General features: G+C 37.3%; 1 protein-coding gene across 3 annotated transcripts in view; it reads left to right on the top strand.

Moving 5' to 3' along the window:
• The window catches only part of LOC126282382 (U4/U6 small nuclear ribonucleoprotein Prp4), a 49,551-nt gene that overhangs the window by 10,078 nt on the left and 13,105 nt on the right, over positions 1-26,368 (top strand). For all 3 annotated transcript variants that reach the window (XM_049982055.1, XM_049982042.1, XM_049982049.1), the window contains exons 4-7: positions 5,440-5,570; positions 5,772-5,976; positions 7,716-7,898; positions 13,395-13,610. In XM_049982055.1, coding sequence (XP_049838012.1) covers positions 5,440-5,570; positions 5,772-5,976; positions 7,716-7,898; positions 13,395-13,610 — 735 coding nt within the window. The remainder of the gene's footprint in view (positions 1-5,439; positions 5,571-5,771; positions 5,977-7,715; positions 7,899-13,394; positions 13,611-26,368) is intronic.

The raw sequence follows: 26,368 nt of genomic DNA, 5'->3' as shown, positions 1-26,368 counted from the left end.
TCCAAGCAGACTGGTTTTCAACATGATGGCCCTCATTCAGTTTGACACCAGCAGATTGAGATTCTGTACAATTTCATGGTTATAAACTGAACACTTTTCAGCAACAGATACTTGACATTAAAAAAAATAGGGTCATAACTTTGTGGGACCACTCTATCTGGACATTATGCTGTTATGACTTATTAATGAATTAGAAACGGTAACATTATTTCCTCTCAAAACCAATGAAGGATAATAGAATAAATCCGAAAACCTGAACAGAGACTGGTTACTATGTATCCTTTTCCCATCAAAGTTATTAAGGCCTTTGGATTTCATCATTGTGTAACATATTAAAGAGAGAATGGAAAACCAGTAAGAACCTGAAAGTTGTTGATCAATTACATGATTCTGAGTACATCAGCAGTATGAATTTCTTCCACAAGATCCATCAATAAACAGTACCTACCAAAAATCCATTTTCTTATTTTTCTCCGCAACCTGAAAATTGGTTGACTCGCTCGTACCTCCTCCTTTTGTGATGCTGTTGTGTCTGCTGCCAGCTCTAATTTTATCAATGAACTTCTGTCCCAGTTGTCCTCTCCATGTCCTTGCCTCCTTCATTCCCTCAACCAGAGTTGTGAACTGGGCTCAGTGATTGGGTAGGTGGCAAACCATGTTGCTCCTCTTAATGTGTTTTGAGCAGATTTCTTTTCCTGCTCCTCTCTGCAGTTTGTCTGAGACCCTGTCAGCCCCAGGTATCTTCAACATTCTTCTCCAGCACCCCATCGCAGAAGCTTACAGTCTTTCTTTTCAACTTTCCCCTGGTCTAAGTTTTTTGTCCTGTACGTGATATGCTCCAAATGTAGCTCTTTAAGAAAAGTTTCATGGTAGTCAAAGAGACGCTGTTTAGTGTCAGGAGTGTTATTGTCTGGATAAGTAATTCTTTTGCCTGGACTATTCTAGCCTTAACATCTGTTGTATCTCTACCAGCTGCTGCGATACAACTTCTAAAGTACCTGAAGATAATTACTTTGTCTTCAAGTGGCTGGAATGCCCTGTATTTTCCATCTCTTGCACACATTGTGATTTGTGGTTTGTTTCTGTTGAGCATCATCGCACACTTCTAAATTAGAATTTGATTCATCTTGTGATGTGCCTACTGTAATTCTTCTGCATATTTTCCCAATAATGCTATGTTGTCAGGAAAACAGTTTGTTTCTGACGTATTCTCCATTAATTGTTATCCTATTGCTTCTGACGTGTGAGAATCCCTTCATTGCATTTCCTAATTACAAATTAAACAGTAGTGGAGGAAAGCCACTTCGCTGACTTACTCCTTTTCTTATCTTCTCCCCTGACATAATTCTGATTCACGTAGAGCTACAAGACTATTGTTTCTTCCCTGTAATCTTTTCCTTAAGTCTTCATCTCTCACAACATTTTCCTCCAGTTAGTGTTATCAAACATTTTCTCTGTGTGACTGAAGGTTATCAAGATTGATATTTGAGTCTCAAGTCTGTACCTAACGGTGAAGTGAGTATTCCTACTTGTGTCATCCAGTTCTTCAAAATGAATACTAGTCATTTTGTAAACATTCCTCTACTTTATGCTGAATTAATTTTCTGTGTCTAAAACTTTTACTCCGAGGAAAGCGAAAGAATATATTTGTGGTGCTCTACTTAGTAATAGACATTTGTGTTAAGTAATTTTTGGGAGGTGCAAAAGACAGCTTTGACATCACTTAAGAAAATATTTTCAGAGCTTATTTATGTCTTTCATACTTCAGTTTTCTGGCACAACCATCGAAGTTTCCTGTGCTGCGATTGGGAACTTTGGCACCCACCTTTGTAGTTCCAAAACTAGATGTTGTGGGGAGTTCATTAAAAGAAGATTACTGGCTCAGTCCTTTTGCTTGTTACTGTATACTGAGACATTACTTGTAAGCTAGTTTGCGACTGAAGGTAAACTTTGATCGTAAGACAGTCGTGGAGAGATGATTAGTTTCACTAATGAAAAACAGTTTGTTTTGGACTTGATTGATGGGCAATTGCAGAAGAATGGTCTAAGCAGTATAAATGAGTGCTTGGTGATGAGAAATTTTCTGTTGAGTTCTAAGTACTGTAGTCTGAAGGGGCAGGCAGAAGATTTTATATGGAACAGGTGAAAATTAATACCCTGCACTGTTCGTACAGTTTCAGTTGGTAGTGAGAAGGGTGATATGGTGAAACTGCAATTTGTGTAGAGCAAGAGGTAATAACAGACATATGAGTAGGTAGCATCTGCAATTCCGTTTTGGTAATGACTATTTATGAAAATAGCACAAAAATCTTAATTCAGTACCTCATGTTTCAGCTGGAGTTGAGGCTGTGTTATACATGGAAAGTCATCTTAAGAGTCTACAAGAGCCTGGAATAATCAAGAAACAGACACTCAGACTTGGTAAGGGATCATAAGACAGTAAAACAATTCTAGAATCTTAACTTTAGGGGAGGGTCTAAGTAGTACCATTGAAAAAAACAAAAATCCTTATATGTTATTGTCAGTGTACAATTTGTTATAGGGGAAAAGAAGAGATTTTGTGAAGTAAGCAAAATGTGATACAAAGGTTATGAGGGGTTGTATGGCTTTCACAGCAATATTGAGATTGAGGGTACTTCACGGGACAAAACTTTTAATGTTGTCTCACTGGTAATAGTGAAGCCAGGTACTGTATGTAGCTATTGAAAGTCACAGCAGAGTCAAAAGATAGGTATGGGTCTGACTTGGTACAAAACACCATTGGGCAATGGTGTTTTGTACCGAGTCTGTTTTTTTGTGATTTAGTCCAAGAAAACCGTATTGCTCTTTCGGAACATAGCAGTGCTGCCTAAGCATCTTGTGAACACACATTGCACATCTTTTATTAAATTATCACTGGCTTAAAACAAAATGAAACTGTTCTACACCCTGTTGAGGAGACATGTTCTACAAAGCATTGATAACAGTTAGTGCTGTTTTTGTGGCACTGATACTAAAAATAAATATGCAAAGGATTTTGTTGTAAAACTTAGTTCTAAAATTCTGTTTTTGGCAGGAACAAATTTTGAACATGGTTAGACTGCAATAGTGATGATGAACTGTTTGTCTTAATTAAGATATTATTTCTGCAGTTGCTTGTGTGTATCATATTTCTTGAAATTAAATTATCGTTTGGTTCAGGAAGATGCTCATAATGTTACTGTACATACAGCAAAAATTCATGTGCTTAACAGTGCAGAAAAATTGCCTTCAGGAAAAAATACTATTTTATATAGACAAATTCTGAAATATAGACAAGAAGAAACAGCAATTAAAAAAAATTAGGCAAGCACTAACTTTACAGTAAAAGAGTAAGCTGGTAAAAGAAGTGAGACTAATCAGGGTACAAACAATAAAAGGTGTGGCAGTGTATGTTCATGAGTTTGCAGCAAAGCAAGGGCAGACTGGAATTGAAATCGTGTACTGGGGGGAGAAGGGGAGGGGGGGGGGGGAGGAGGAGACCACTTACAAGGAAAAGACAAAATAGGCCTTAAAATATAAAAGAAAGATGGAAAATTATGACTTAGGTGAGTTGGTTGTGGCTGGTAAGTACAAGCTACGCAAAAAAAAAATCACCAGAACAATTAGCACCTGTTTGTAAGGTGAGGCCAACTGATTGGTGCAAACTACACCTGATTCCAAAATGCTTGTGTTTGAAGAAAGAATCCAAATCAACTGTTAAGAGAGGCAGGCACAAATGTCAATGCTATGCTTTCACACAGCATACTCTATGGCTTTATTTTGCTGATATCAGTGTAGACCACTCATGATGTTAAAATAAGAAGATAAAGAACAGCTGTTTCTCATCTGGCATAAGGCGTGTGCTGTTTCATAGGTTGTTGTGTCTTTGGTGTAGCTCTGTTTGGTGACCCGAATTTAGGTTTTCTGTGGTTTCTCTAAATTGCTTAACATAAATGGTGGAATGGTTCCATACTATCAGATCGTTTCCATTCATTTATCATTCCTTTAATTCCAGTCCTTTGGTTCATTTCTGATGTCATTGTCAGTGAGACATTGAACAGTCATCTCGTATTCCTCATTTGGTGAAGATTCACTAGTGATATTACTTGACTGGATAGTGGTAAGACAGTTTTAAAAACGGGGATAGTCATACAAGTCCATTCCTCAATTCTCCCATGATTTTCCAATTACCTTTCCCCACTGCATCTTCTGCAGTATTTACTTTATCTTTCCTTTACAACCATAGTCACCAGTTTTCATCTTGTCTCTCTCTCTCAGCTTTACTTGTTGTGTTGCTTATCCTAAATGGAGATTATAGGAAGCTTTCTGAATTATTTAAGCCATTGTCAGCTTCTTTCCTACTTTTTATCAGATGAAAGAACATTTTATTGGAAATGCTGTTTTTTATAGCCTGTTTGTTGTGCCTGTACCTACTAATTTGAATTTTATCAAAATGTTAAGGTAGAAGTGATAGCATAATTTATTGCTGTATCATTTCTTTGGTTTCAGATTGTATGCTTGTGCTGAAGGCATATAATGCTTTGTCTGATATGAAAAGTAGATGTGCAATACCTTTGTTGTAAATGTTTAAAGATAATTTTTTGCATTCTATGTCACTGCTTACATTTCATTACTATTTTGGCAATTTTTCTGTCTTTAAATTTAATTTGCAAAGTTTTATGCCCCCTTTTTTCTGTAAATGTTTCAGAATGACAGATTTTCAGAAAGAATGACACACTTTATCCATAGATATTGTTTTCAATCACAGATGTTTATAAGTATTTACCCCTCTGCTTGCCAGTTTCTACTTGATGTCATTCTTTTAAAACAAAAAGTAATATGTTATAAATTTCAATCTTCCAGTCCCTAAACTTAAAGTGATCTCTTACCTTAACTCTTCGTGGAGCAAAATTATTATCATTATTATTAAATTTAGGTTACTCGAACACAACTTTTTTACATGTATTCAGGGATTTCTGATTATATCTAACTCAGTTTACATTGTAAATAAAATAGAAAGAAACTTCCACAAGGGAAAAATATATTAAAAACAAAGATTCCAAGACTTACCAAGTGGGAAAGCACCGGTAGATAGGCACAATGAATAAACTGTGTGTGTGTTTGTGTGTTTTATTCATTGTCCGTATCTACCGGCGCTTTCCCGCTTGGTAAGTCTTGGAATCTTTGTTTTTAATACAGTTTACATTGTGTTACAAGTGAACAACCACAATTTAAAAAAGCTTTATATTGAATTCATGAGTTCCAATGTACCAAAATGTTCAGTCTTAGTACTCTTGGTATTAGTTAAAGTGCAACTACATTTTCCCTACTCACACTGCAGAAAATGAGAAATTCTTGTGCATATAGCACATATTTTAATTATTGCTGTTTAGGATGTACCTAGTTATTAATTATCTATTTTTTATCTGCTATTTGCAGACTGGGTGAAGATGCAATTAAGAAAAAGCAGGAAGAGGAGGAGGAAAGGATGCAACAAGCGAAAGATCAAGAAACTACTTGGTATCATGAAGGACCAGAATCACTCAAAATATCAAGACTGTGGATAGCTCGTAAGATGATCTTTTATGTGTTTGGCCTAAATGGTATTCTGAGTTCTTGAGACAGTTAACACAGAGACATATGCCATTGCTCTTCAGTGTACTAACAGGCACTTGCTGACATTGCTAATTTTAGCTGTTTTATATAAGGAATTTATTAATTTCTTGTTAGAAGAAAGGAGAAATAAGTGTTAAATCTGAATATTTCTACAGAATATTCCTTGGCAAGATCTAAAGTACGGCTTGAGAAGGCAAGGGAAGAGAGAAATCTGCCTGAAGCAACACGTACAGCTCGAAGACAAGAGCTGCAAAAGAAACTTCAGGCAGTGTCCATCTATTGCAGTCAGATTGGTGATACTCGCCCTATTTCGTATTGCCAGTTCAGTCCTGATTCAACAATGCTTGCTACTGCCTCATGGTAGGTTCTTTCCCGCATGTAGCCATTTTTTATTTTTAATAAGTACCATTGTAGATATGTATTTTTATAAACATTAGTAATAAATACGTAAATGTTTTGAGAGGTAGGTTCTTTCCTGCATGTAGCCATTGTTTATTTCTGATAAGTACCATTGTAGATATGTATTTTTATTAACATTAGTAATAAATACATAAATGATTTGAGAAGTAGTTTAACAATGAATGCTCCCATATTGAAGAACAGTTGTGAGTAATCTCCACATCCAACAGAAATAAACTGAAGCATAAAAAAAAAAAAAAAAAGAAAAAAAAAAAACTAACCATCATTATTCGGTTATGAAATGGTAAACATTGCTCAAATTTTTTCTAATAATGTACAGATGTCTTAACTGCAGTTTTATAATTGGTGAGGATGATAGTCCAGTGATGATATTGACAAAAGATTGATTGTAAGATACTAAAATTGTAAGGAGATAATGTCTGGCCTGTATGTGACTTGGGGGGGGGGGGGGGGGGAAACAACCTTGGCTTTCAGATGTGTTGGTCCCTTCATCAGGAGGAAAGATGGACAGCTTTTGAAAGTTTGGGAGACTCCTCATCCTCTTCAGAGGTGTCCCTTGGCAGTATGGGAATTCCATTTCTTAGGAGTTCAGTACCAGCCAACCATTCTCTCACTATGTAAACTAATAGTGAATTTTCCTTTTATTCATGTTGTAAAGTAAAGCTCCATCACATTTTGCTGTCTGTATGTGTAGGAGTTTTGATATGGTTTTCACTAATGGATAAACTGATTACAAAGGAATATTTGTGTATAATTTATTATGGGTACACCAGTCAAGTCATCATGCCACAGATACTTTGTGGTGTCCTTGCAAAGCCAGTCAAAATAGTGTAAGTGGACCCCTGACAGCTCACAGTGCTGTTGCCAGATTTCAAATGTGGAGTGCTAACGGCTGTAGGTGAAAACAGTAGCCATCTGCAGAATTGTGATGACACTGAGGCCTTGCCTTAGAGATGTTTACAAAACTGCATTATGTTATTGGTTGAGGTCAGCCTGTGAAGCTGCTGTGCCCATTCCGGTGGACCTGGCAGGGATCAACTTATGCCAGATATATTAAGAATGAATATGGAAAGCAGAAAATAATAATAATAATAGGCTAGATTGGTACTCACCATATAGTGGAAATGTTGAGTCACAGACAGGTAAAACAAAAAGACTGCTAAACAAGTAAGCTTTCAGCCAAAAGACCTTCTGAAATACACCCCCCCCCCCTCACACACACACACACACACACACACCCCTCACTGTCTTCGGCTACTGAGGCCAGTGTGTGTTGTCAATTTTGGAAGAATACCTTTTAGCCAGAAGCGTACTTGTTGAGCAGTTGTTTTGTTGTGTGTGTCTGCGGCTCATCTCCACTATATGGTGAGTAGCAATCTATCCCATCATAATATTGACATTATTTCACCCTGGATTTTCCAGTTTTTAATAATAACAACAACAATAATAAAACAGAAGTGCATATGACAGGCTGTAAGAGATTTTACATATTCATGGTACTGAGGTTATGAAGAAATAAAGAAATGAAGTTGTAACTAAGAAAGCAAGATGTTTAAATATCTTCCTTATTGTGTCATGTATCTGCACCACCACCATGTGACATTCAACTTCATGTTTGTCAATGGTCATAATGTTTTCTGTGTATGTTTTAAATTGAATTGCATTTCATTATGTTTCAGGAGTGGACTGTGCAAACTTTGGTCAGTACCTAATTGTGAGCTGATACGAACACTTCGTGGACATAATTGTAATGTTGGTGCAATAGTTTTTCATCCCCACGCAATGTCTGAAAATGATGACAAAGTTTGTGCCCTAGCTTCATGTGCTGCAGATGGTTCTGTGAAACTGTGGAATCTTGATAGGTATGATTAAGTTTCATTTTTTTCAAATATTGTAGCTATATAAGACGTCATCTTGCATGTACTGAGAGATTTGTTACAGATGGAGGAGGTGCATTCATATTTTTATGAATTGAAAATTACATATATTTTGTGTAAGTGGCTTTCCATAACTTCAGACCATTCGAAAAATGAAGATATGGCCACCAGGTGGCTACAGTGTAACTTTACTTTATTCAGTAATAGTTCTGATGACATTATCATCATCTAGTTAAAAGTAAACAAGTTGTTATAGCTAATTAGGGTGAGCCTTGTCATAATACATGAATAATTATCAAAGAAATTTAATATTTTATGATTCATGACACATGACAATGGCCAATTGTAGCCAGTATAACTCAGTTAAATTCAACCTAATGATGATACTCAGGATGACTCAGAAGAGTAGACAGTAATCAAAGGGGATAACTACAGCATCTTGCTGTATTTCAATACATGGTTTACTGATTTTAAAAGAAAATCATGCGTCAAGATCAGTGTGCATGGTAGCAATGTCTTTTCATTCTTCTGAGTTCAGCATCTCTCTCATCATGGTGAGATGCTGGCTCAGTGTCTCATGGACAGAGGAAAGGACAAGAAGACAAACATGGAGAATAGTTGAGTGTTTGTGACCGTGGAGCCAGTTTTCTGAACAGACTGGAGTCAGTGCAAGGTGAATAGCAACATCTTCATGGCCCATGAGTCACTAGTGGTTGTGCTTAATGTATGCAGTGATGATGAACACAACATGATTTTGGTTTCCATATATGGCTATAGGCAATTACCAGGGTGGTTCTTTCATAAAGGCCATGCTCAACCACCTGTCCTACCCCCATTGTGTTGTATGTACATCTGGAATTTCGAGCTATTGATTTTCAGCATGACAACTCCTATTTCATTATGAGATGATCCTTGGATGAATAATTAAAAAAAATAATATTATGCCACCAGAACTAGTCATTGGATAAAGTAAAGTAAAGTAAAGTTGTAAGGCATTGTTGACTGGGAGACCCCAAAGGACAGGTTCAGCTGCCTAGTTGGGAAGATCTTTCTGCCCCTCACACTCATTGACACCTCTCCTTGCGATATATGAGAGTTGTGCATTTAAAGTTAACTGATGATTGTTAAGTGACAGTATTTGTGTGTGTGTGTGTGTGTGTGTGTGTGTGTGTGTGTGTTGGGTGATGATGAGAGAAAGGAGAGGATGAAACCTGGTGCTGACACGTAGCCTATCTTCTCCAAATAATACCAAGGGGGCCACCGAGCTTAATGTCCCCATCTGTCAGGACTTTATGCCACCACCCCTCCTCCCTTTTGTCGCAAGAAGAAAGCAGCCAATAGGACGTTGCTTAGCCAGGCACTTACCCATTCAAGTATTGACTATGTGTGACATTGCTTACCTTCAATGATCTGATGACAACCATGTGTTGAGACAAGTAAAGCCTTTGGCACTGGTAAAGTAATATTGTATTACAACTTCCTTGTAGCCACCTCGTACTTTTTCAGTTACATATGTAACTACTGTTAGGGTGAGAAACATGAATTTTTCTCCTGCTTCTGCTCTTGATTGTGCATTATGCATGCATGGGTCCCAAAATTTTTACCTGTGTGATAAGTATGTCAAAATAAGTGGTTTCATGGTGATGAACAAGAAAACTAAACTGCAGAAACTTGTGATGGAAATGCAGTGAGTAGCCAAAAGTCATGGGAAGGCACTGGATGTAGTGCTAGTAGTGAGTTGCCCATCAGCAAGTTCTCCAAATGTCAGGATCATATTGGAGCATGGAGTCTATGAGCTGTTGGAATTGTCCTGGAGAGAAATTGATCCACACGTCTTGCAGCAGTGCTACCCACAATTCTTCTTGTGTACTCAAAACATCGACAGCATCTCCTAAATGCTTAGTTGGGCTAAAATTAGGTGATCGGGGGGCCAAGTTGTGATTGTGATATGACTGGATTTTAGTTGAGACACCAGCATGCAACCAAAGAGCAATCACATATCACTGTAGAAACACGGTCTCTCCATCAGGGCAATAAAATGGCTGAAAGGATACTGATGGTCTGCAAGGTAGTCCACATAACACTGCATTTGTCATTGATCCCTGTAGACAGGTAATGGAACCTAATAATGCTCTTGTGTGAACGTAGCTTACACATAACTGAATGACTTCCAGCCAGCACATGACCTTGCACAATTGCCTGCACCCATCAGCTCGATACAAAGGAAATTGAGTGTCTTCACACTGTGCTACGTACCACCACTGTTTCATTGTCCAGGGATGCTGTTCACAGGCTCATGCTGGTCATTGAGGTGTTGGCAAATGGACACCAGTTGATCATCAGCTGCTGATGCCTAAGTGGTGCATTTAACTCTTCGCAGTCCTGGTAGAGACAGGTTCTCTACATGCCACATTCAAATCAGCGGCATTATGAGTCATTATAGATCGTCGATCACCCCATAAGGTTCTGCATAGGCAACATGACATCTGTTTGTCAAACACTTCTGGTCATCCTCTGCAGCAGTTTACATTTGCCAAAACGTTTTGTCTGATATATTGGTTCTCCACCCTAGACACTGTTGACACAGGAATCGTGAATTCTTGTCTAATACTGGACTTGCCATGACCCAGTGCATCTTGCACTCATTACCATCCCATGTTCAAAGTCAACTACCATGTTTACCTTTTCTGCAACTATTGGCCACTCAATTTGATATAATAATTTTAAAAGATGGAAAAGGTACTACAGAATCTGAAGGGACCATTGTTGAATAAAAACTTACCCTATTATAGCTATGGAAGATTGTTGTCTAGTAGATTACGTTATTCAGTTTCTTGGATTAGGGAATGTTCACAGACATAGATAAATATTAAAATATAAATGGGTGGCAGTGTTGTGAAGTTAGTAACAGAAATAGACATGCGATGGGGAAATGATAAACAGATAAGATGAAAGAAAATTGAGAAATTAGAAAACTGATGAAATTATAGAAAACAAGTAGAGGTCCGCATAAAAAAAATGCTGGGGGGGGGGGGGGTACTATTGATAAGAAACTGTGTATGGTGCTAATCATCATATGTCTCATGGCTTTTTTCAATACTTTGCTTGTGAAGCGAAGCTTTTTGGTCACTATATCTTTAAATTTTTTATGTTACTTTTTAAGTGCTTGTAAAAGTTTTAATGAAGGACACTCTCATCCAGAGTTTGCTTTCTGATGTAAGCTTAATTGTGTGATCTTCTGAGGATGGCAAATTAATTTTCTGAAACTAGTCAAGCAGTTAATTTAATAGGCAGCTAGCATCTGATTATTTTTTTCTTAAATGTGCTTCACAGCTGCTGATTGACAGTCAGAAATAAAATTGTAAGAGAAATTGATACTGGAATTAGGATATAGGTAATTTTGGAGATTACAGACATTTATGGAGGACTGCATATTTTGTGATGACCTGTTAAACACTTGAACTGTTTAGTTTAATGCTACGATCTGTTTTGTTATGATACTTAAACGAGAATTTAGTTCTCAAATGTATGCAAAACTGACGAAGACTGGGAGAGCAATGCATTGACCCCTTTCCTCTCCATACTTCACCCAAATGACACCATGCGGTAGAGTGCCACACGACAGCCAGTCAGCACAGCAAGGTCATCTGTGCCTGACTGCTGAGTCAGCTTAATTTATTATATTTTCTCTGTAAAGCATATGTCAGTTGCATGATGGTTGTGATAGAACTGACTGGAACTTTGTAGTTTCTCCTTGGTAGCGCCAATCTTGAGTGCCACAAAACTGAAAATCGAATGGAGCGTGGGATGGATGACAGTAACATATACATTTTATTCCCTTCAAAGTTCAGTTGTTAATTATGCTGGCCAGCTTTTGCACTGCAATCCAATTATTAGTGCAAGTCTCAAGCCAGCATACACAACCACAGTGGCAAAGTTTTCAGTTGTGGCACAAACTAAACAGTCCACGTTTATCAAAAAACAACACTGCTCACATTCAACACTGTTGTACAGTAGTTTGTTAAAGATCGCACAATGGTAGTTCAATCTTGGCCTTCCTTAATCAAATTCACCACATCCAACAATCACTGGTTTCGATGACAATAATATTTCACAGGCTTTCTAATTACAAGCTAAATCAGTCACAATGTTCATTTATTAGAGGTACTGTCATCACACAAAAGTTTTTACACATTAAAGTCCTTGAGTTTTGAAGTTGTCTGTATGTGTCTTTTCACTTACGGAGTATGCATAATTGTGGCACAAGTCAAACAGTGAGAGTACATCCAGACTGATTGTTTTGGAAGACATCCAACTAGTTATAGATGGGACTAAGAAGAAACTGTTATTTTGAAAACCACATAATACTTTGAAAAAAGCTTATGTTGGAATGTTCTGTTTTTGTTGAATTATGAGATTCAGTGTAATTCTGGATGACAGAGAATGTTGCTGGTTACAGAAATCCCTGTCCATGTCTCAAGCTGTGCAAACCACTATCCTTCATGAATCAGACTATTACGGTGTGTCCAAAAACTGAGAGGTTGAGGTTCGAATCTGTAGAGCCATAGAAATTTTGTGTGTGTCTGTAACCCAGCCTTCATCTCTCAGTAATGTGAAGATTCACCAGAAATGATGTGGTTTGAATTCCTCATTAAACTGTAGGTGCTCTTTCCCCAGTAGGATTACTGCATCCCATTGAAAGACTTTCACCAAGCCCTTGAGACCTATTAAAATATTATTATTATTATTATTATTATTATTATTATTATTCCTGCAGTTTGATAACATTTGGTCCTCTGTGCACAGACAAGAGAAATTGCTCTAACCCTACTTTTATGTTCTTTGCGTTATATTTACTTCTGTCCAGTATTGTTAAATGATTTGTTCTATCATAAGTGCCTTGAGAGCTTTCTAATTGCATTTGTTGTCAAATCTTCTTAGATTATTTCTTCTTACAGTATGTCTTCTGTAGTGCCCATAAATATTTACAAGACAGCGAGTATCTGTTCTGTTGTTGAACCTTTTCAAGCCTGAACAAATTTTCTGTATGATGGACCCTTCACTTCACTTGGTAGAGCAAATACTATATTTTTAACATTTATTCCTGATTCTGTTTTATGAGTATCAAATAATAATAATAATAATATGCACTTTCAACCTGCGGAAAATCAGTTGTTTACTTTGGAAGGCTTATTGCCAATTTTTATGAAGCAAGTGGTTTTTATTATCTCTTATTGTGTGATTATTTTAACTATGTATAACTGTAACAACTATTTTCTCCACAAAATGTGGTATAAATATGATAAGATCAGTGAGGACTTTTAAATGCAAAAGAAGGAATTTTCATATCGGTTTTTAGTTTTGGGGGAGAGGAATAATTGTAAGTACAACACTAACATCAACATTGATGTGACTGACTAATAGTCAATATTTATCATTGTTATGTCCATTGACGTGATTTTTTTTTTCTTTTTTTTTCAGTGAAGAGCCACTAGCAGATGTTGAAGGCCATGAACCTCACCGTGTTTCCAGATTAGCATTCCATCCATCAGGTCGATTTTTAGGTACTTGTTGCTTTGATTCTTCATGGAGACTCTGGGACCTTGAGCAGTGCCAGGAAGTTCTTCATCAGGAAGGCCACTGCAAGCCAGTTTACTGTATTTCTTTTCAAAATGATGGTGCTGTTGTGGGTACTGGGTAGGTAACTATATGTAATCCATTTTTTTTCTTTTTCCAAAAATAACACTGCCAAAAAAATAGTGTGTGCATAGAATCAAAGGAAACACACTTCACATTTAAACTTTAAATACAGCTGCAATTAATATCAATGAAACAATATAATAAGAAGGAAAGTTGCTACTCACCTTATAGCAGAGATGCTGAGTTGCAGATAGGCACAACAAAAAGATTTTCACACTTAAAGCTTTTGGCCGATGGCCTTTGTCAACAATAGATGCACATAAGCACACACACACTCCTGCAAACACAACTCGCACATATAACTGCAGTCTCGGGCAACTGAAAGCACACTGAGATTGCAGTTGTGTGTGTGTGTGTGTGTGTGTGTGTGTGTGTGTGTGTGTGTGTGTGTGTGTGTGTGTGTGTGTGTGTGTGCGCTCGCACTTATATGTGTGCATTGTTGAAAAAGTCCATTGGCTGAAAGCTTTTAAGTGTGAAAATCTTTTTGTTGTGACTCAGCATCTCCGCTGTATGGTGAGTAGCAACTTTCCTTCTCATTATATTGTTACAGCCCATCATTTCCATTGTTTGATTTAATATCAATGAAATTATTTTGTACAGTGAAACCCCGATTTTACACTTTTCAAGGGAGTTCAAAAACATGGGAAAATGCAATGTGGGAAATGATGTTTTAAACTGTATGTATGATATATGTACATAGCAGGCATCAAAAGGCTTGCAGGAACTTGTTTATTATCTAATGAAAGTTTATTATCAAATAAAAACCGCTGCTGTAACTGGAACTGGCAACTGTCTGGGAAGTAGGAGCGTTTGACTCAATTTCACATCATAATTGATGTTTTTGAAAGCCTGCAGCTGTCATTCATTATTTAAGTAATGAAATACTGCACTAGTTACATATTTTTTCATGCTTAGCATGATGTATTTCGAGAATTTTTTCTCGTTGTCAAGTGCAAAAATCTGAATAAGTGTTTTGTGTGGTGTTTGACTACATGTTATTCTGTCTCTCTTGACCTGTAGTCATCTTTTTGAGGTTATCAGATCAGTTTTATAAAAAAACTACACACACACACACAATATCACTCACATTGTTTCATTGTTTGTATAACATCACAAAAAATACATACATAATACTTCACACGACAGCGAGAATAAATTCTCGAAACACGTTTTTCTCCGCATGAATAAAATGCATAATGGGCATTGTGTTTAAATACATTTGAGCAACGCAAAATGAATGACAGTGTCAACTAGTGTTCCAAGTGACCATACACCGAAATACGCTAAATATGGTTCGACAAAGGTGACACGATGATCACAACAATCACGAAACTGTGTTTGTGCGGTAGAGACAGTTTGGAAATGGTTGTGATTGGTCATGATATCTTCATTTAAAGAAACCTAGTTACTCCCAGCAGCCACCATGCCAAGTAGAGCTTGGCAGCGGCGGAAGATAAAGCACGAATTGTTACAACTTTTACGCATTTACTGGTTCAAATCCGCTGAGTAGAGTGCCCTGGTGTCAAGGAACTTAACCATGTAATACTTGTAAATACTACTGTACGGCTAACGTCACGCCAGCGTCATTTTTTCTCCACAAACATTTTTTCGTAATGCATAAATTGTGGGAAAGTCATAAATATGCTGACGCAAAATCAGGTGCAAATTAACATTGTGGGCATAAGAAATTTGACGGGTCCAATGAAAAATGTCATAAACAGCGGGAAAACGTAAATTCTAGTAATGTAAAAGTGGGGTTATAGTGCATTTCTTTGAAACTAACCTGCAGTTCCTTCTTGGAATGTAGCAGTGGTTGTTAAAGAGCAGGGTGTCACTTATAACATTCTTGTAGATCTTCATTTTCACAACCAGTGAAATTAATATTAGAACACTGTGTAAGCAGTGAAATAATTTGCTTAATCCATTGACCATATGGCATTGTATTATTTTTATAATTTCTAAACTTGGTTGAAATATAAGTATATACCTATAAAGTAGCTGTTATGTAACAGTGGCCAGGCAGACGCGCGTGTACGAAGCTCTCAATAAGTTCAGCAATTAATATTGAAATAACAGCTAATTTAGTTAATATTACATTTTAGACTAGTGCATTTACTTCTTACCTAATCTATCTATTGAAGGTTTCGCTTTTCTAAACATAATTACATCAAAAAGGAAGTATTTCGTAAAGGCCGACAGTCGTGAGTTTGTTTACATACTTAGGTGTAAATTTCGTACGAGTGTAGATATTTGTTTTTGACTAGACTTAACACTTCAAAGTTAAATTAATTCGTGTCTCTCATCCAGAATTTGTGTCGTTAATTAAAAGTTTCTGAAGCAAGTTTATAAGTTTGTTTACATTAGTGTTTAGTTACATATTAGTACACATTATGAAATTATTGTGTTATTGAAGTTATTTTCTGCTTTTGTGTTACTATTTACTATCAAACCATGTGTGACAAGTGTGGTGGTTGCCGTAGAAATTTGAAATATGGGGTGTTCTGTATAGACTGTAGATTGTGGTTTCATTGGGGCAAGTGCAGTGAAGAGGAAACGAGGGTAGATAATGAGGCTCTTTCATGGCAGTGTAGGTTATGTAGAAAGGACAGAAAAATCACGGAACAGGAGGGAAAGATTTGTGCCCTTAAGGCTGAATTAGAAATCACGAATTTGGAATTATGTAAGCTAAGGGAGGAAAAGGATTCTGGGTGCTGGGAAAAGGTAGCAAGCAAATGGTGAAAAGGGAAACAATTGATAAAACTTCTGAAATTCAGTTAGCAAATCAGTTTGGCTTGCTATCTGAAGTAGTGGAGGAAGGGCCTCATTCAGATGTAGTTTAATGTAGGTTTAAGCAGAATACTAGCTTAAAGAAAACAAGACAGGTCGGGATCAAACCAGAATAGGAAAAGAAAATTTCTGCTTATAGGTAGCAGTCATGGGAGAGGTGTGGGCCAACAGCTTCAGGTGAAATTAGGGACAGAGTACCAGGTCACAAGTTTTGTGAAACCAAGTGCTAGCCTTAGCCAGGTGACAGAAAACTTAGGTTAGCTATGCAAGGACTTTGAGAAGAAAGATCAGGTAATTATAGTTGGGGGAGCAGGAAACAGCCTGGCTATGAAATCCAAGATATAGTATTAGGAGTGACCTGGATAAAATAGGAGCAGAAACAGGGCACATGAATGTGTGGTTTGTGGAGGTCTTTCAGTGCCATGATCAGCCCTGGGTAAACACTGCTGTAAGGCGTGTTAACACTGAGCTGAACGGGATGCTCCAGACACCGGCAAAGTCTCACATGAGTGTTGTTCCAGTTGATGCTATTGGTAGGTGGGGGTACACTACACATGGCCTGAACCTTAATAGGAAGGGGAAAGGTAAGTTAGCTTCTCTATTAGCAGATACTGTAAGGGGGGCCACAGTCACACAAGGGGTGAACCCTGTGGCTATTGGGACCAGGCAGACAGGTTTTTTAGGTTAAAGCCGAATTCCAGACAGACAACAACCAAGGAAAATAGAAGAAAAGAAACTTCATGCACAGCAAATATGGATAAAGCTAACGGCAGTATCAACTTACTTCACCAAAATATCAGGGGAATAAAAAATAAAGTAGATGAACTGATAATGTGTTTAGATTATCTCAAAAATAAGAATGAGATTGATATACTTTGTCTGTGTGAGCACCATGTAACTGTGAGGATGGAAAATGTTAGTATAAATGGGTATAATTTAGCATCTTACACTTTTAGATCTAGTATGGATAAAGGAGGAGTTGCCATTTTCATAAAACAATGGTATAAATACAGAACTGTTGAAGTAAGCAAATTTTGTGGTGATCTGCACTTTGAGGTATGTGCATGTGAACTTCAGCTAGATAATGTTGTGTTGATATTAGCAACAGTGTACAGGTCTCCACTAGGAGATTGGGAGCTATTCATAAAAAAAATTGACTCCCTATTATGCTGTCTGTCGGACAAAAAGAAGTAGTTATTAATCTGTGGTGATTTCAATGTTAACTTTCTAAATAATTCTGATATGAAAAGTGAACTAGAAGTGTTGTTAACAACATATAACTTATAATCAGTGATCAATTTCCGTACATGTATAGCTCAGGACAGTAGTACTCTAATTGATAATGTATTTGTACAGCAAGAGGATGTAGGTAAATGGATTATCTGACCATGATGCACAACTGATTAACTTACAAAACATAACAGGGCGTGCCCTTCAGAAACCATTAAGTAAAAGTGTGAGGTGTGCTCAACCTGGTGTCTATAGATCACTTCAGAGAAAGTTTAGGAAATGTAAACTGGGAAGATGTATATAATGAGCCAAATGCTAATGATATATGCAGCATATTTCTTGATAAATTTATATCCCTTTTTGAACATTGTTTTCCAAAGAAAATTACTAAATGTAACACCACAAACTTTTCAAAGAAACCTTGGATTACTACAGGTATTAAAGCGTCTTCAGAAAGAAAAAGAAACCTGTATGTGACAGCAAGAACTAGTAAAGATACAGAAGCAGTTTTACACTATAAAAATTAATGTGACATATTGAGAAAAGTTGTAAGGAAATGAAGAAATATGTATCTAAGAGAAGAAATTAACAACTCTAGCAATAAAATAAAATGTTTTTATAAGGGAGACAGGAAAAGTAACCACTGGAGTAGGTAGTATTACTCTTAAAGAGAATGAGACCATCTTAACCAACAGTACACAGGTAGCCAATGTATTTAACAATCATGTCTTAAGTGTAGGAGAAAAAATTGGTGGGAATAAGAAAAACCCAGGCAGTACATTGAGGAGCCAGTTTTGAAAAATTTTAGTCAGATTAAGTTTCACCTAACAACCTCATGTGAAATAAGGAAAATTATTAAATCTTTGAAAAATAAATGTTCTGTTGGAGTAGATGACATGTTTAATAAGTTATTAAAACAATGTGGAGCAATTACAGCTGATGTTTTGAGTCACATATGCAATACATCACTGACTCAGGATATTTTTCCAGACAGGTTAAAATATGCCATTGTCAGGCCTCTCTACAAAAAGGGGGAAACCACACATGTCAATAATTACTGGCCAGTACCCTTGCTTACAGCATTTTCAAAAATCTTTGAGAAAGTAATGTACTCAAGAGTGTTTAGCCATCTCAACAGTAATGGGATACTTAATAAAACACAGTTCGGATTTCATAAATGCTGTTCCACTGAGACAGCAATATACAATTTCACTGTCCACATAATAGAGTCTTTAAATAGTAAAATGTCACCAGTAGGAATATGCTGTGACGTATCCAAAGCATTTGATTGTGTCAACCATGACATTATGTTAGAGAAATTACAATTCTACTGTAAATGGAACAGCATATGAGTGGTTTAAGTCATATCTACAGAACAGGAAGCAAAAAATTTTCTTTATATGCTTCAAGTGATTCCAAGCAGTTTGCCACTTCATCTAACTTGGGTGAAATTACATTAGGTGTTCCACAAGGTTCGATCATGGGTCCCCTCCAGTGAATGACCTCCCTTCTCATGTGAAACAAGATGCTGAACTGACACTGTTTGCTGATGATACAAGCATAATTATTAATCCACTAAAAGAAAGTCCAATAGAAAATTATACAAATAAGGTCTTTGGAAAGTTATTAATTGGTTTTGTGCGAATTGGCTTGCTCTGAACTTTGAAAAAACACAGTACATCCAATTTTCTGCTGCAAAAAGTATAATTCCTTCAATAAACATAACACATCAAAAGAAGTCGGAAGCCAGGCTAGAGCATACTAAGTTTTTGGGTGTACATATAGATGAGAATCTTAATTGGAAAAGTCATATTTTGGATCTCCTAAAGCGACTAGGTTCAGCAACTTTTGCAGTCAGATAATTGCAATGAGGATGTAGAAATTAGTAAGCTAACATACTTTGCATACTTCCACTCTCTAATGTCATACAGAATAATATTCTGGAGCAACTCAACACTTAGGCAAAAGGTATTCAAAGCTCAAAAGAAAGGAGTTAGAATAATTCGTGGGGTCCATAGCCGCACAGCTTGTAGGCATCTGTTTAAAAGATTAGGAATTCTTACAACTGCTTCACAGTACGTTAACTCGGTAATGAAATTTTTTTCTCAACAACATGTACCAGTTTAAAATCCACAGTGACATTCATGATTACAATACCAGTAAAAAAGAAAGATCTACACTATCCTTTACTTAACCTATCTGTGGCACAGAAAGGGGTAAAATATGCTGCTATAAAACTTTTTGATAAATTACAAGATAAAATAAAATGTCTGACAGACAGCAGTAATAGTTTCAAAAACAAGTTGAAATCATACCACCTTGACAACTCCTTGTATACCATAGATGAAATCTTGAATTAGAGTAAATAAGTCTGGAGATATAATATATGCATTTTGTGCGATTTAAGGGAATGGGATAGATAATAGAAATATTTAGGTATTATACTATAACGCATTTCTTGTGCATGTGACACCTTCCACATCATAACGCTTTTCTGTGCTATTGATCAATGGAACACGTGACTAACTAACTTAGTATAAAACCCTTCATTTCTCACACTGACTTCTGTTAACGTACACTAGTAGCTCAAATACTTTTTCATTAAAATGCTGCAAATAAAGTGGTATGTGAGTAGAAGCTATTCAAGATTAAGGGGAATTGGAATACCGTGTCTTCCCAAAGTTAAATTTGGTGACATTATTAATTCTTTCCTCTGAAACTGTCATGCTTAGAACTTTAAAATATTGACGGCTATGTTCAGGATGTATTGCTATCAAACTGAACTGGAATTAATGTTTATTTTTTTGTTGGTGTAATTTTTATCAATTGTTTAACCTAAGGCCATTTTAATTGGGGGAAATTCCATAAAAATCTCCCTGTTTCAGAGAATAAGTCAGTTTTTGTCATGATTATAGTTCAGTGGCAACTTTGAACTATATTATAGCATTTCTGAAAATTTAAATGTCACTAGCTTTATGACTTGGGAGATTAAGGTACATTTAACTCTGAAAATATCGAATGCTAGAAAATGCAATCAAAGTAATTTATTACGAAAATTGACAAACACCTCTTATATTTTATTATCTAAAGTATTCCAGCAGAGTAATTAAGGCCATGTTCTGGTTCTTCGTCAGCACATAGTAGATTTCTTTTTCCTATTGCCCTTGCTTGCTTTGTATTAGATTCAGTTCCATACTAAGCCTTGCCTATTCGCACTTTATCCAGAAGCTGAAGATCTATGATAGTGTTAAAATTAAGAACAGTGCCAAGCATTTCCATGATCTTTAAACTATCCAGGTGACCATCACCGAATGAAATAACAACATCACTGACTCTCCATTTCAGAGTCTTTATCCCAACAAATACACTCTGAGGCACATAAATCCATATGAGGTTGTTTAGCAGCTTGTTTTGATTCATGGTACAACCATGAAGACATTTTGTGAAATGATCAGGATGCCCCAAGTTTCTATGTATTGGCGTAATCGCTTCCATAACAGCCACTGGGATAGAATTTTTATAGTTAATGAACTCCAGTAGCTTGAGCTTTTCTGGATTTACACCACAACTGAAGACCACCTGGAAAAGAAAAATGAAGAGGATTATCATCAGTTAATGATTGGTGTAAATATGCTGCCCAAACAGCTTGTGCAATTTCCAACAAAGTATTAACATTATTTTAATTGCTATATTATAGTACATTTATAGTTTTATCTGATAAGTGACCTCTAATGCTTTTCCCATCTGCAACATTTTATCCTTTAGATTGTGCTTCAGTTTCCGTAGATGGGTGTCCATTCTTTTTTGAACATGACCGACACATGATGTATGACATAGATCCTATCACACTTTTGTAAGCCTTGGAGCCACCATCCCCAAGGAACTTGGTATAAAATACTCCCTATTCCTTCTCTAATATTTTAAAAATATCCACAGCAGCTGCAGCCTGGGATCTGTGGTTTTCCTTCATTGATATATTTGGCTTCACTGGCAGCAGCTTTTAGAAATAAATATGCTATGGATTGAACAGTGTCTCCTATCACTTCATTGTATTTGTCCGTTTTAGCAGGTGACATTGAAAGATCCACTATTACACAAAATGTTTGAGCAGCAATGTGCTATTTACTGATTACTGACAGTGCATATAGAAGCCTGATTACTCTCAAAAATGTTGTTCTACACTTTTCAGAGGTCCAAAATCAGGCCTTATTTTCACATTTGGCACAAACAGTGGCAATATTGGTGGAGCATCCAATAGATCTTGTTATTTTCAAGTCAAGAGAACTTCCACAAAGACTAAAACTTACACAATACTAGATACAAGTTTCTTGAGGTGCCCATGTTTGTAGCAGCTCTAGAGAAATCAGTCGTATTCTTTCAAACTGTGTTTTGCACTTCAATTTTTTTTATTTTACTTGTGCATCCAGATGTGTTACATCATTTTTACAAGGCGTATTCAGAGGCTGTGCTGAAATGTTACATGATTTTTTCCATTTGCACATGTAGGTTATAGATTTAAAACAATTCATGGAAGTTTTTATAACAAATTTCATACACTTACACATCAGGATGTAATGCATTGTTTGTAAGCCAGACAGCTTTCTCGGACGTGGAAAACTGGTTAAAGCTTGCAGTTTTTCTTGTGGTTGCTCTGTTTTCCAAAATTGGCATTGTAGCTGCCACTTTCTGTGTTTAGAGTGTCCTTTTTATTATTATTATTATTATTATTATTATTATTATTATTAAGTGTTGAACCAACTTTCACCGTTTTTGATTTCAGTTGGTTGTTGTTTGACTGTGTGTGTGTGTGTGTGTGTGTGTGTGTGTGTGTGTGTGTGTGTGTGAGTGTGTGGTGATGTAAGTTTTGTGTGTATGCGCGTGTGCGCTCTTTTTATTTTTATTGTTTGTTCTTATTTTTAATTTTTTTTATTAATAGTTGCATCAGTGCTTGGTTTGCTAAAACTTCCGGGGGAAGTTTCTGAAATTTAGACCTCTTAAACATGGTTTTGTGTTTTCTGGGGATTTTAGAACTCATATACAGCATTGAAAAAAATGGAAAGCATAGGCTGAAGTATCAATAAGGTATGGAAAGTGATAGATTGCTACTCACCATAAAGATGACTTGTTGAGTCACAGACAGGCGCGCGCACGCACACACACACACACACACACACACACACACACACACACACACACAAAAGCAGGCTCACCTCATACACATGTAACTGCCATTTACAGCAGCTCAGACCGTTTGCCATTCCGGTTTGAGGTGCCAGAGATGACAGGGATGCGTGAGTGAGGCATGCTTGCCTGTGTGAATGTCTGTGTTTTCTTTGCTAAAGAAGGCTTTGGCTGAAAGCTATAATATGTAATAGTCTTTTTGTTGTACCTGTTTGAAACTCACCATGTCGTCTTTATGGTGAGTAGCAATCTATCCTTTTCCTTATATTGTTAAATACAACATTTGTCTTACATCACTTCAGCCACAGAAAAAATTCTATTGTATCACACGTCTTTTTGTTGGAGGTACTGGTACAACATACTGGTGTGTACTGTCACAAATCAAGCACTGGCTTTTATTCTGTTTTCATTTCATTTACTTATCCTATGTATATAAATAAAAAATAAAATAAATAAATATGAGAATAGAGAATAATAGTACATATGCTCACACAAAACTGCAACACACGTACTGCCTAACAAGAGAGAGAGAAAAAAAAGCAGAAGCAGGAAGTTGCCAACACCTACAAAAATGGATAACACTCTAGACAGAGAAAGTGGCAGTTAGAGAGAGGTGTCACCTCTGGATCATGGGGTCCCAGTTTCAATTCCTGGCCGGATTGGGGATTTTCTCTGTCCAGGGACTAAGTGTCTATGTTGTCCTTATCATTTCATCATCATCCTCATTATTTGTGACAGTGGCTAGATTGGACTGTGAAAAAATTGGGACTTTGTACAGGAATTGGTGACAGCTCAGTTGAGAGCCCCACAAACCAGTCATCATCATCATCATCACAGTGCTATGTTTTGAAAACAGAGGAACCACAAGAAAAACTGCAAGCATTCAGCCAGTTTCCCACAAGAGAGAAAGCTGTTTGGCTTACAAATAATGAATTAGACACTGATCTGTAAGTTCCTTTACATTTTGTTATAAAAACTTCAATGAACAGTTTTAAATCTGTAACCTATATGAGCAAACCGAAAAATCATGTGGGGATACCAGCATGAGTAATGTCTCTTACTAGATAACACACATGGATGGCTAAGTGCAATATATGCGTGGACTTCTAAGGGGGTGAATTTGATGGTGAATCGTGTACCATGTTAATGACTAGTATATTGGATTATGAGCAATAAAGTAGTAGCATCATATCAATTTGTTGTCCCAGTTATTGGTACAACCCTTACAATTGGTAGGGAAATCTTCCACATGGTGACTGAGGCAAATATGTAATGTGGCTGGCAGACATTTTGTTCCATATTGTGAATGCACAGTAACTGTGCAGGCATCTTGCATCAGTTACTCAACATCATCAGCCTCTCGAGGACTGCACCTCAAGGATCAGAGTGAGTTATGTGCATCATCAGCATAAGAACTGTCAACCAGTGCTTGAATATCAACTAGATAAGGTTGCAGGTGTTGCTTCGCAAAACAGCACATGTTCCGGCATGTCACGACAATGGTTGCTGTAGGACAGTCTACCATAGGTCTTTTGTACAAGGTTTGGGCATCAGGTGCATAAGTTTGTGACTCGGCAGGACAAGCTGGACCAAATATGAACAGTAACATGATCCTCTTGCCAACCGCATTGCGAATGCTATTGGGGAAATGGGACCACCATCTCACCATGTATGGTGGAGTGCGACAGGCCACACATTACACGGACATGATTATCAGGTTTGCACCCACAGTAATTTGTCGGTTATACCATTTTGCACAATAGCACCAGTGCAACCATATCCATATTTCAGAGACTCGCCACACAACCCAAGCTGCCGCTCGTCCAGCCAGAACAGTAGGCACTTTGGCTTGCTTTGTTGCAGTGTGTGTTTACCTTATTTGAAATTTTGAATAACTCTTGATCTGTGACATTAATTTCACAATTAGTGGTGCATGCTGGTATTATCTGCATGTCATCCTCGCATCACCCGAATGAAACAAATAAGAAGTGGTAAAATCCACCTTGTTCCAGCACTTGTCATGTACCCCAGAATGACTACTGAAATTGGTAATCTCTGTTTGCCGACATGATGCCGTCGCAGCTGTGGCACTGGCTACAGACGCTATTTGATTTGAACATCATGTCAGATGCTGCATTATGGACTCTATCAACTGTCAAGCTTCTGTAGCAGTTACAACTCCATGATTGCTCATGAGGCAGAACAGTGCCTCGTGGACACAATGCTCACTGTGCTACAGCATAGGCAGTGCATCAATGCAGCAGACAGTATCACTCCATGCAGCACTAGATCTCGTAAAATACCATGCATGCCAAACCACTCCGACTCATGTGGAAAGCACACAATAGTGAGGTCACCGCCTCCAGCAGGGACGCTGACATGCGCGAGACACACTCCACACATTTGAAATTTCACTCAATGGAAAAGCAACAATGGCCTCATTAAACCACCTCAAAACCAGCGTGGATTCTGTGCGAACACACAGCTGCGCGTAATATGTGCCCGGAATAAACAGACAACTGCTGTGGTCATTTACCCCTTGATATGCAGGTGACTTATTTGGACTTTGAGAAGCCAGTCTCCATCCAACTTTACATGAGAGACGTTGATCTAGAGAAACTTGTTGACGGTGATCTGATAGTGGATGCCTGCTGTGACAATCGTGTGACAGATAATGAACCAGTAGCTTGACAGCTCTCTCTCTCTCTCTCTCTCTCTCTCTCTCTCTCTCTCTCTCTCTCTTGCATTTGTCAGCAGATGGCATACTCACTATTACAGTCGCAACTTAGCCACAACAACAGCTACCACACAAGATGTCACAGATGGCTTCAGATCCTCCTATTGATGTGCCATCCCAGCCAAATATCTGGTGTTCTCTAAGGAAGTGTTAGAGGCGCTCTGCTGTTCCTGATCGATATAAACGATTTAGGAGGCAATCAGAACAGCCCTGTTAAGACTGGTTGCAGATAATTCTATCATTTACCTTCTTGTAAAGACATCAGATGATCAAAATCAACTGCAAAATGATTTAGAAAAGATGTTGGTAGGGTGCAAAAATGTAAGTTGCTCTAAATCATGAAAAGTGTGAAGTTATCCAAAAGAAATAATGCAACAGGTCTACTAAAGTCTGTCTACACTACACTTGTCCATCCTCTTTTGTGGTTTTGCTGCACAGTGTGGGATCCACATCAGATAGGACTGATGGAGGACATCAAAAAATGTCCAAAGAAAGGCAGCTTGTTTTGTATTATTGTGAAATAAGGGAGAAAGTGCCATAAATGTGATACATGAACTGGGGTGACAATAATTAGAACAAAGGCATTTTTTATTGGAGCAACTCCTTCTCGTGAGATTGTAGTCATCAGCTTTCTCCTCTGAATGTGAAAATATTTTGTTTCTGCCCACTTACATAGGGAGAAATGATGATCTTAATAAAATAATAGGAATCATAGCTCTCACAGAAAAATTTAAGTGTTTGTTTTTCTTGTGTGCTGTTTGAAGTGGAATGGTAGAGAGACAGCTTGAATGTGGTTCAGTGAACCCTCTGCCAGCCACTT

This window comes from Schistocerca gregaria, chromosome 1 (assembly GCF_023897955.1).
Source record: "Schistocerca gregaria isolate iqSchGreg1 chromosome 1, iqSchGreg1.2, whole genome shotgun sequence".
Taxonomy (NCBI): Eukaryota; Metazoa; Arthropoda; class Insecta; order Orthoptera; family Acrididae; genus Schistocerca; species Schistocerca gregaria.
Note: the sequence above shows the minus strand (reverse complement) of the source record. Positions and strands in the feature narration are given on the sequence as shown.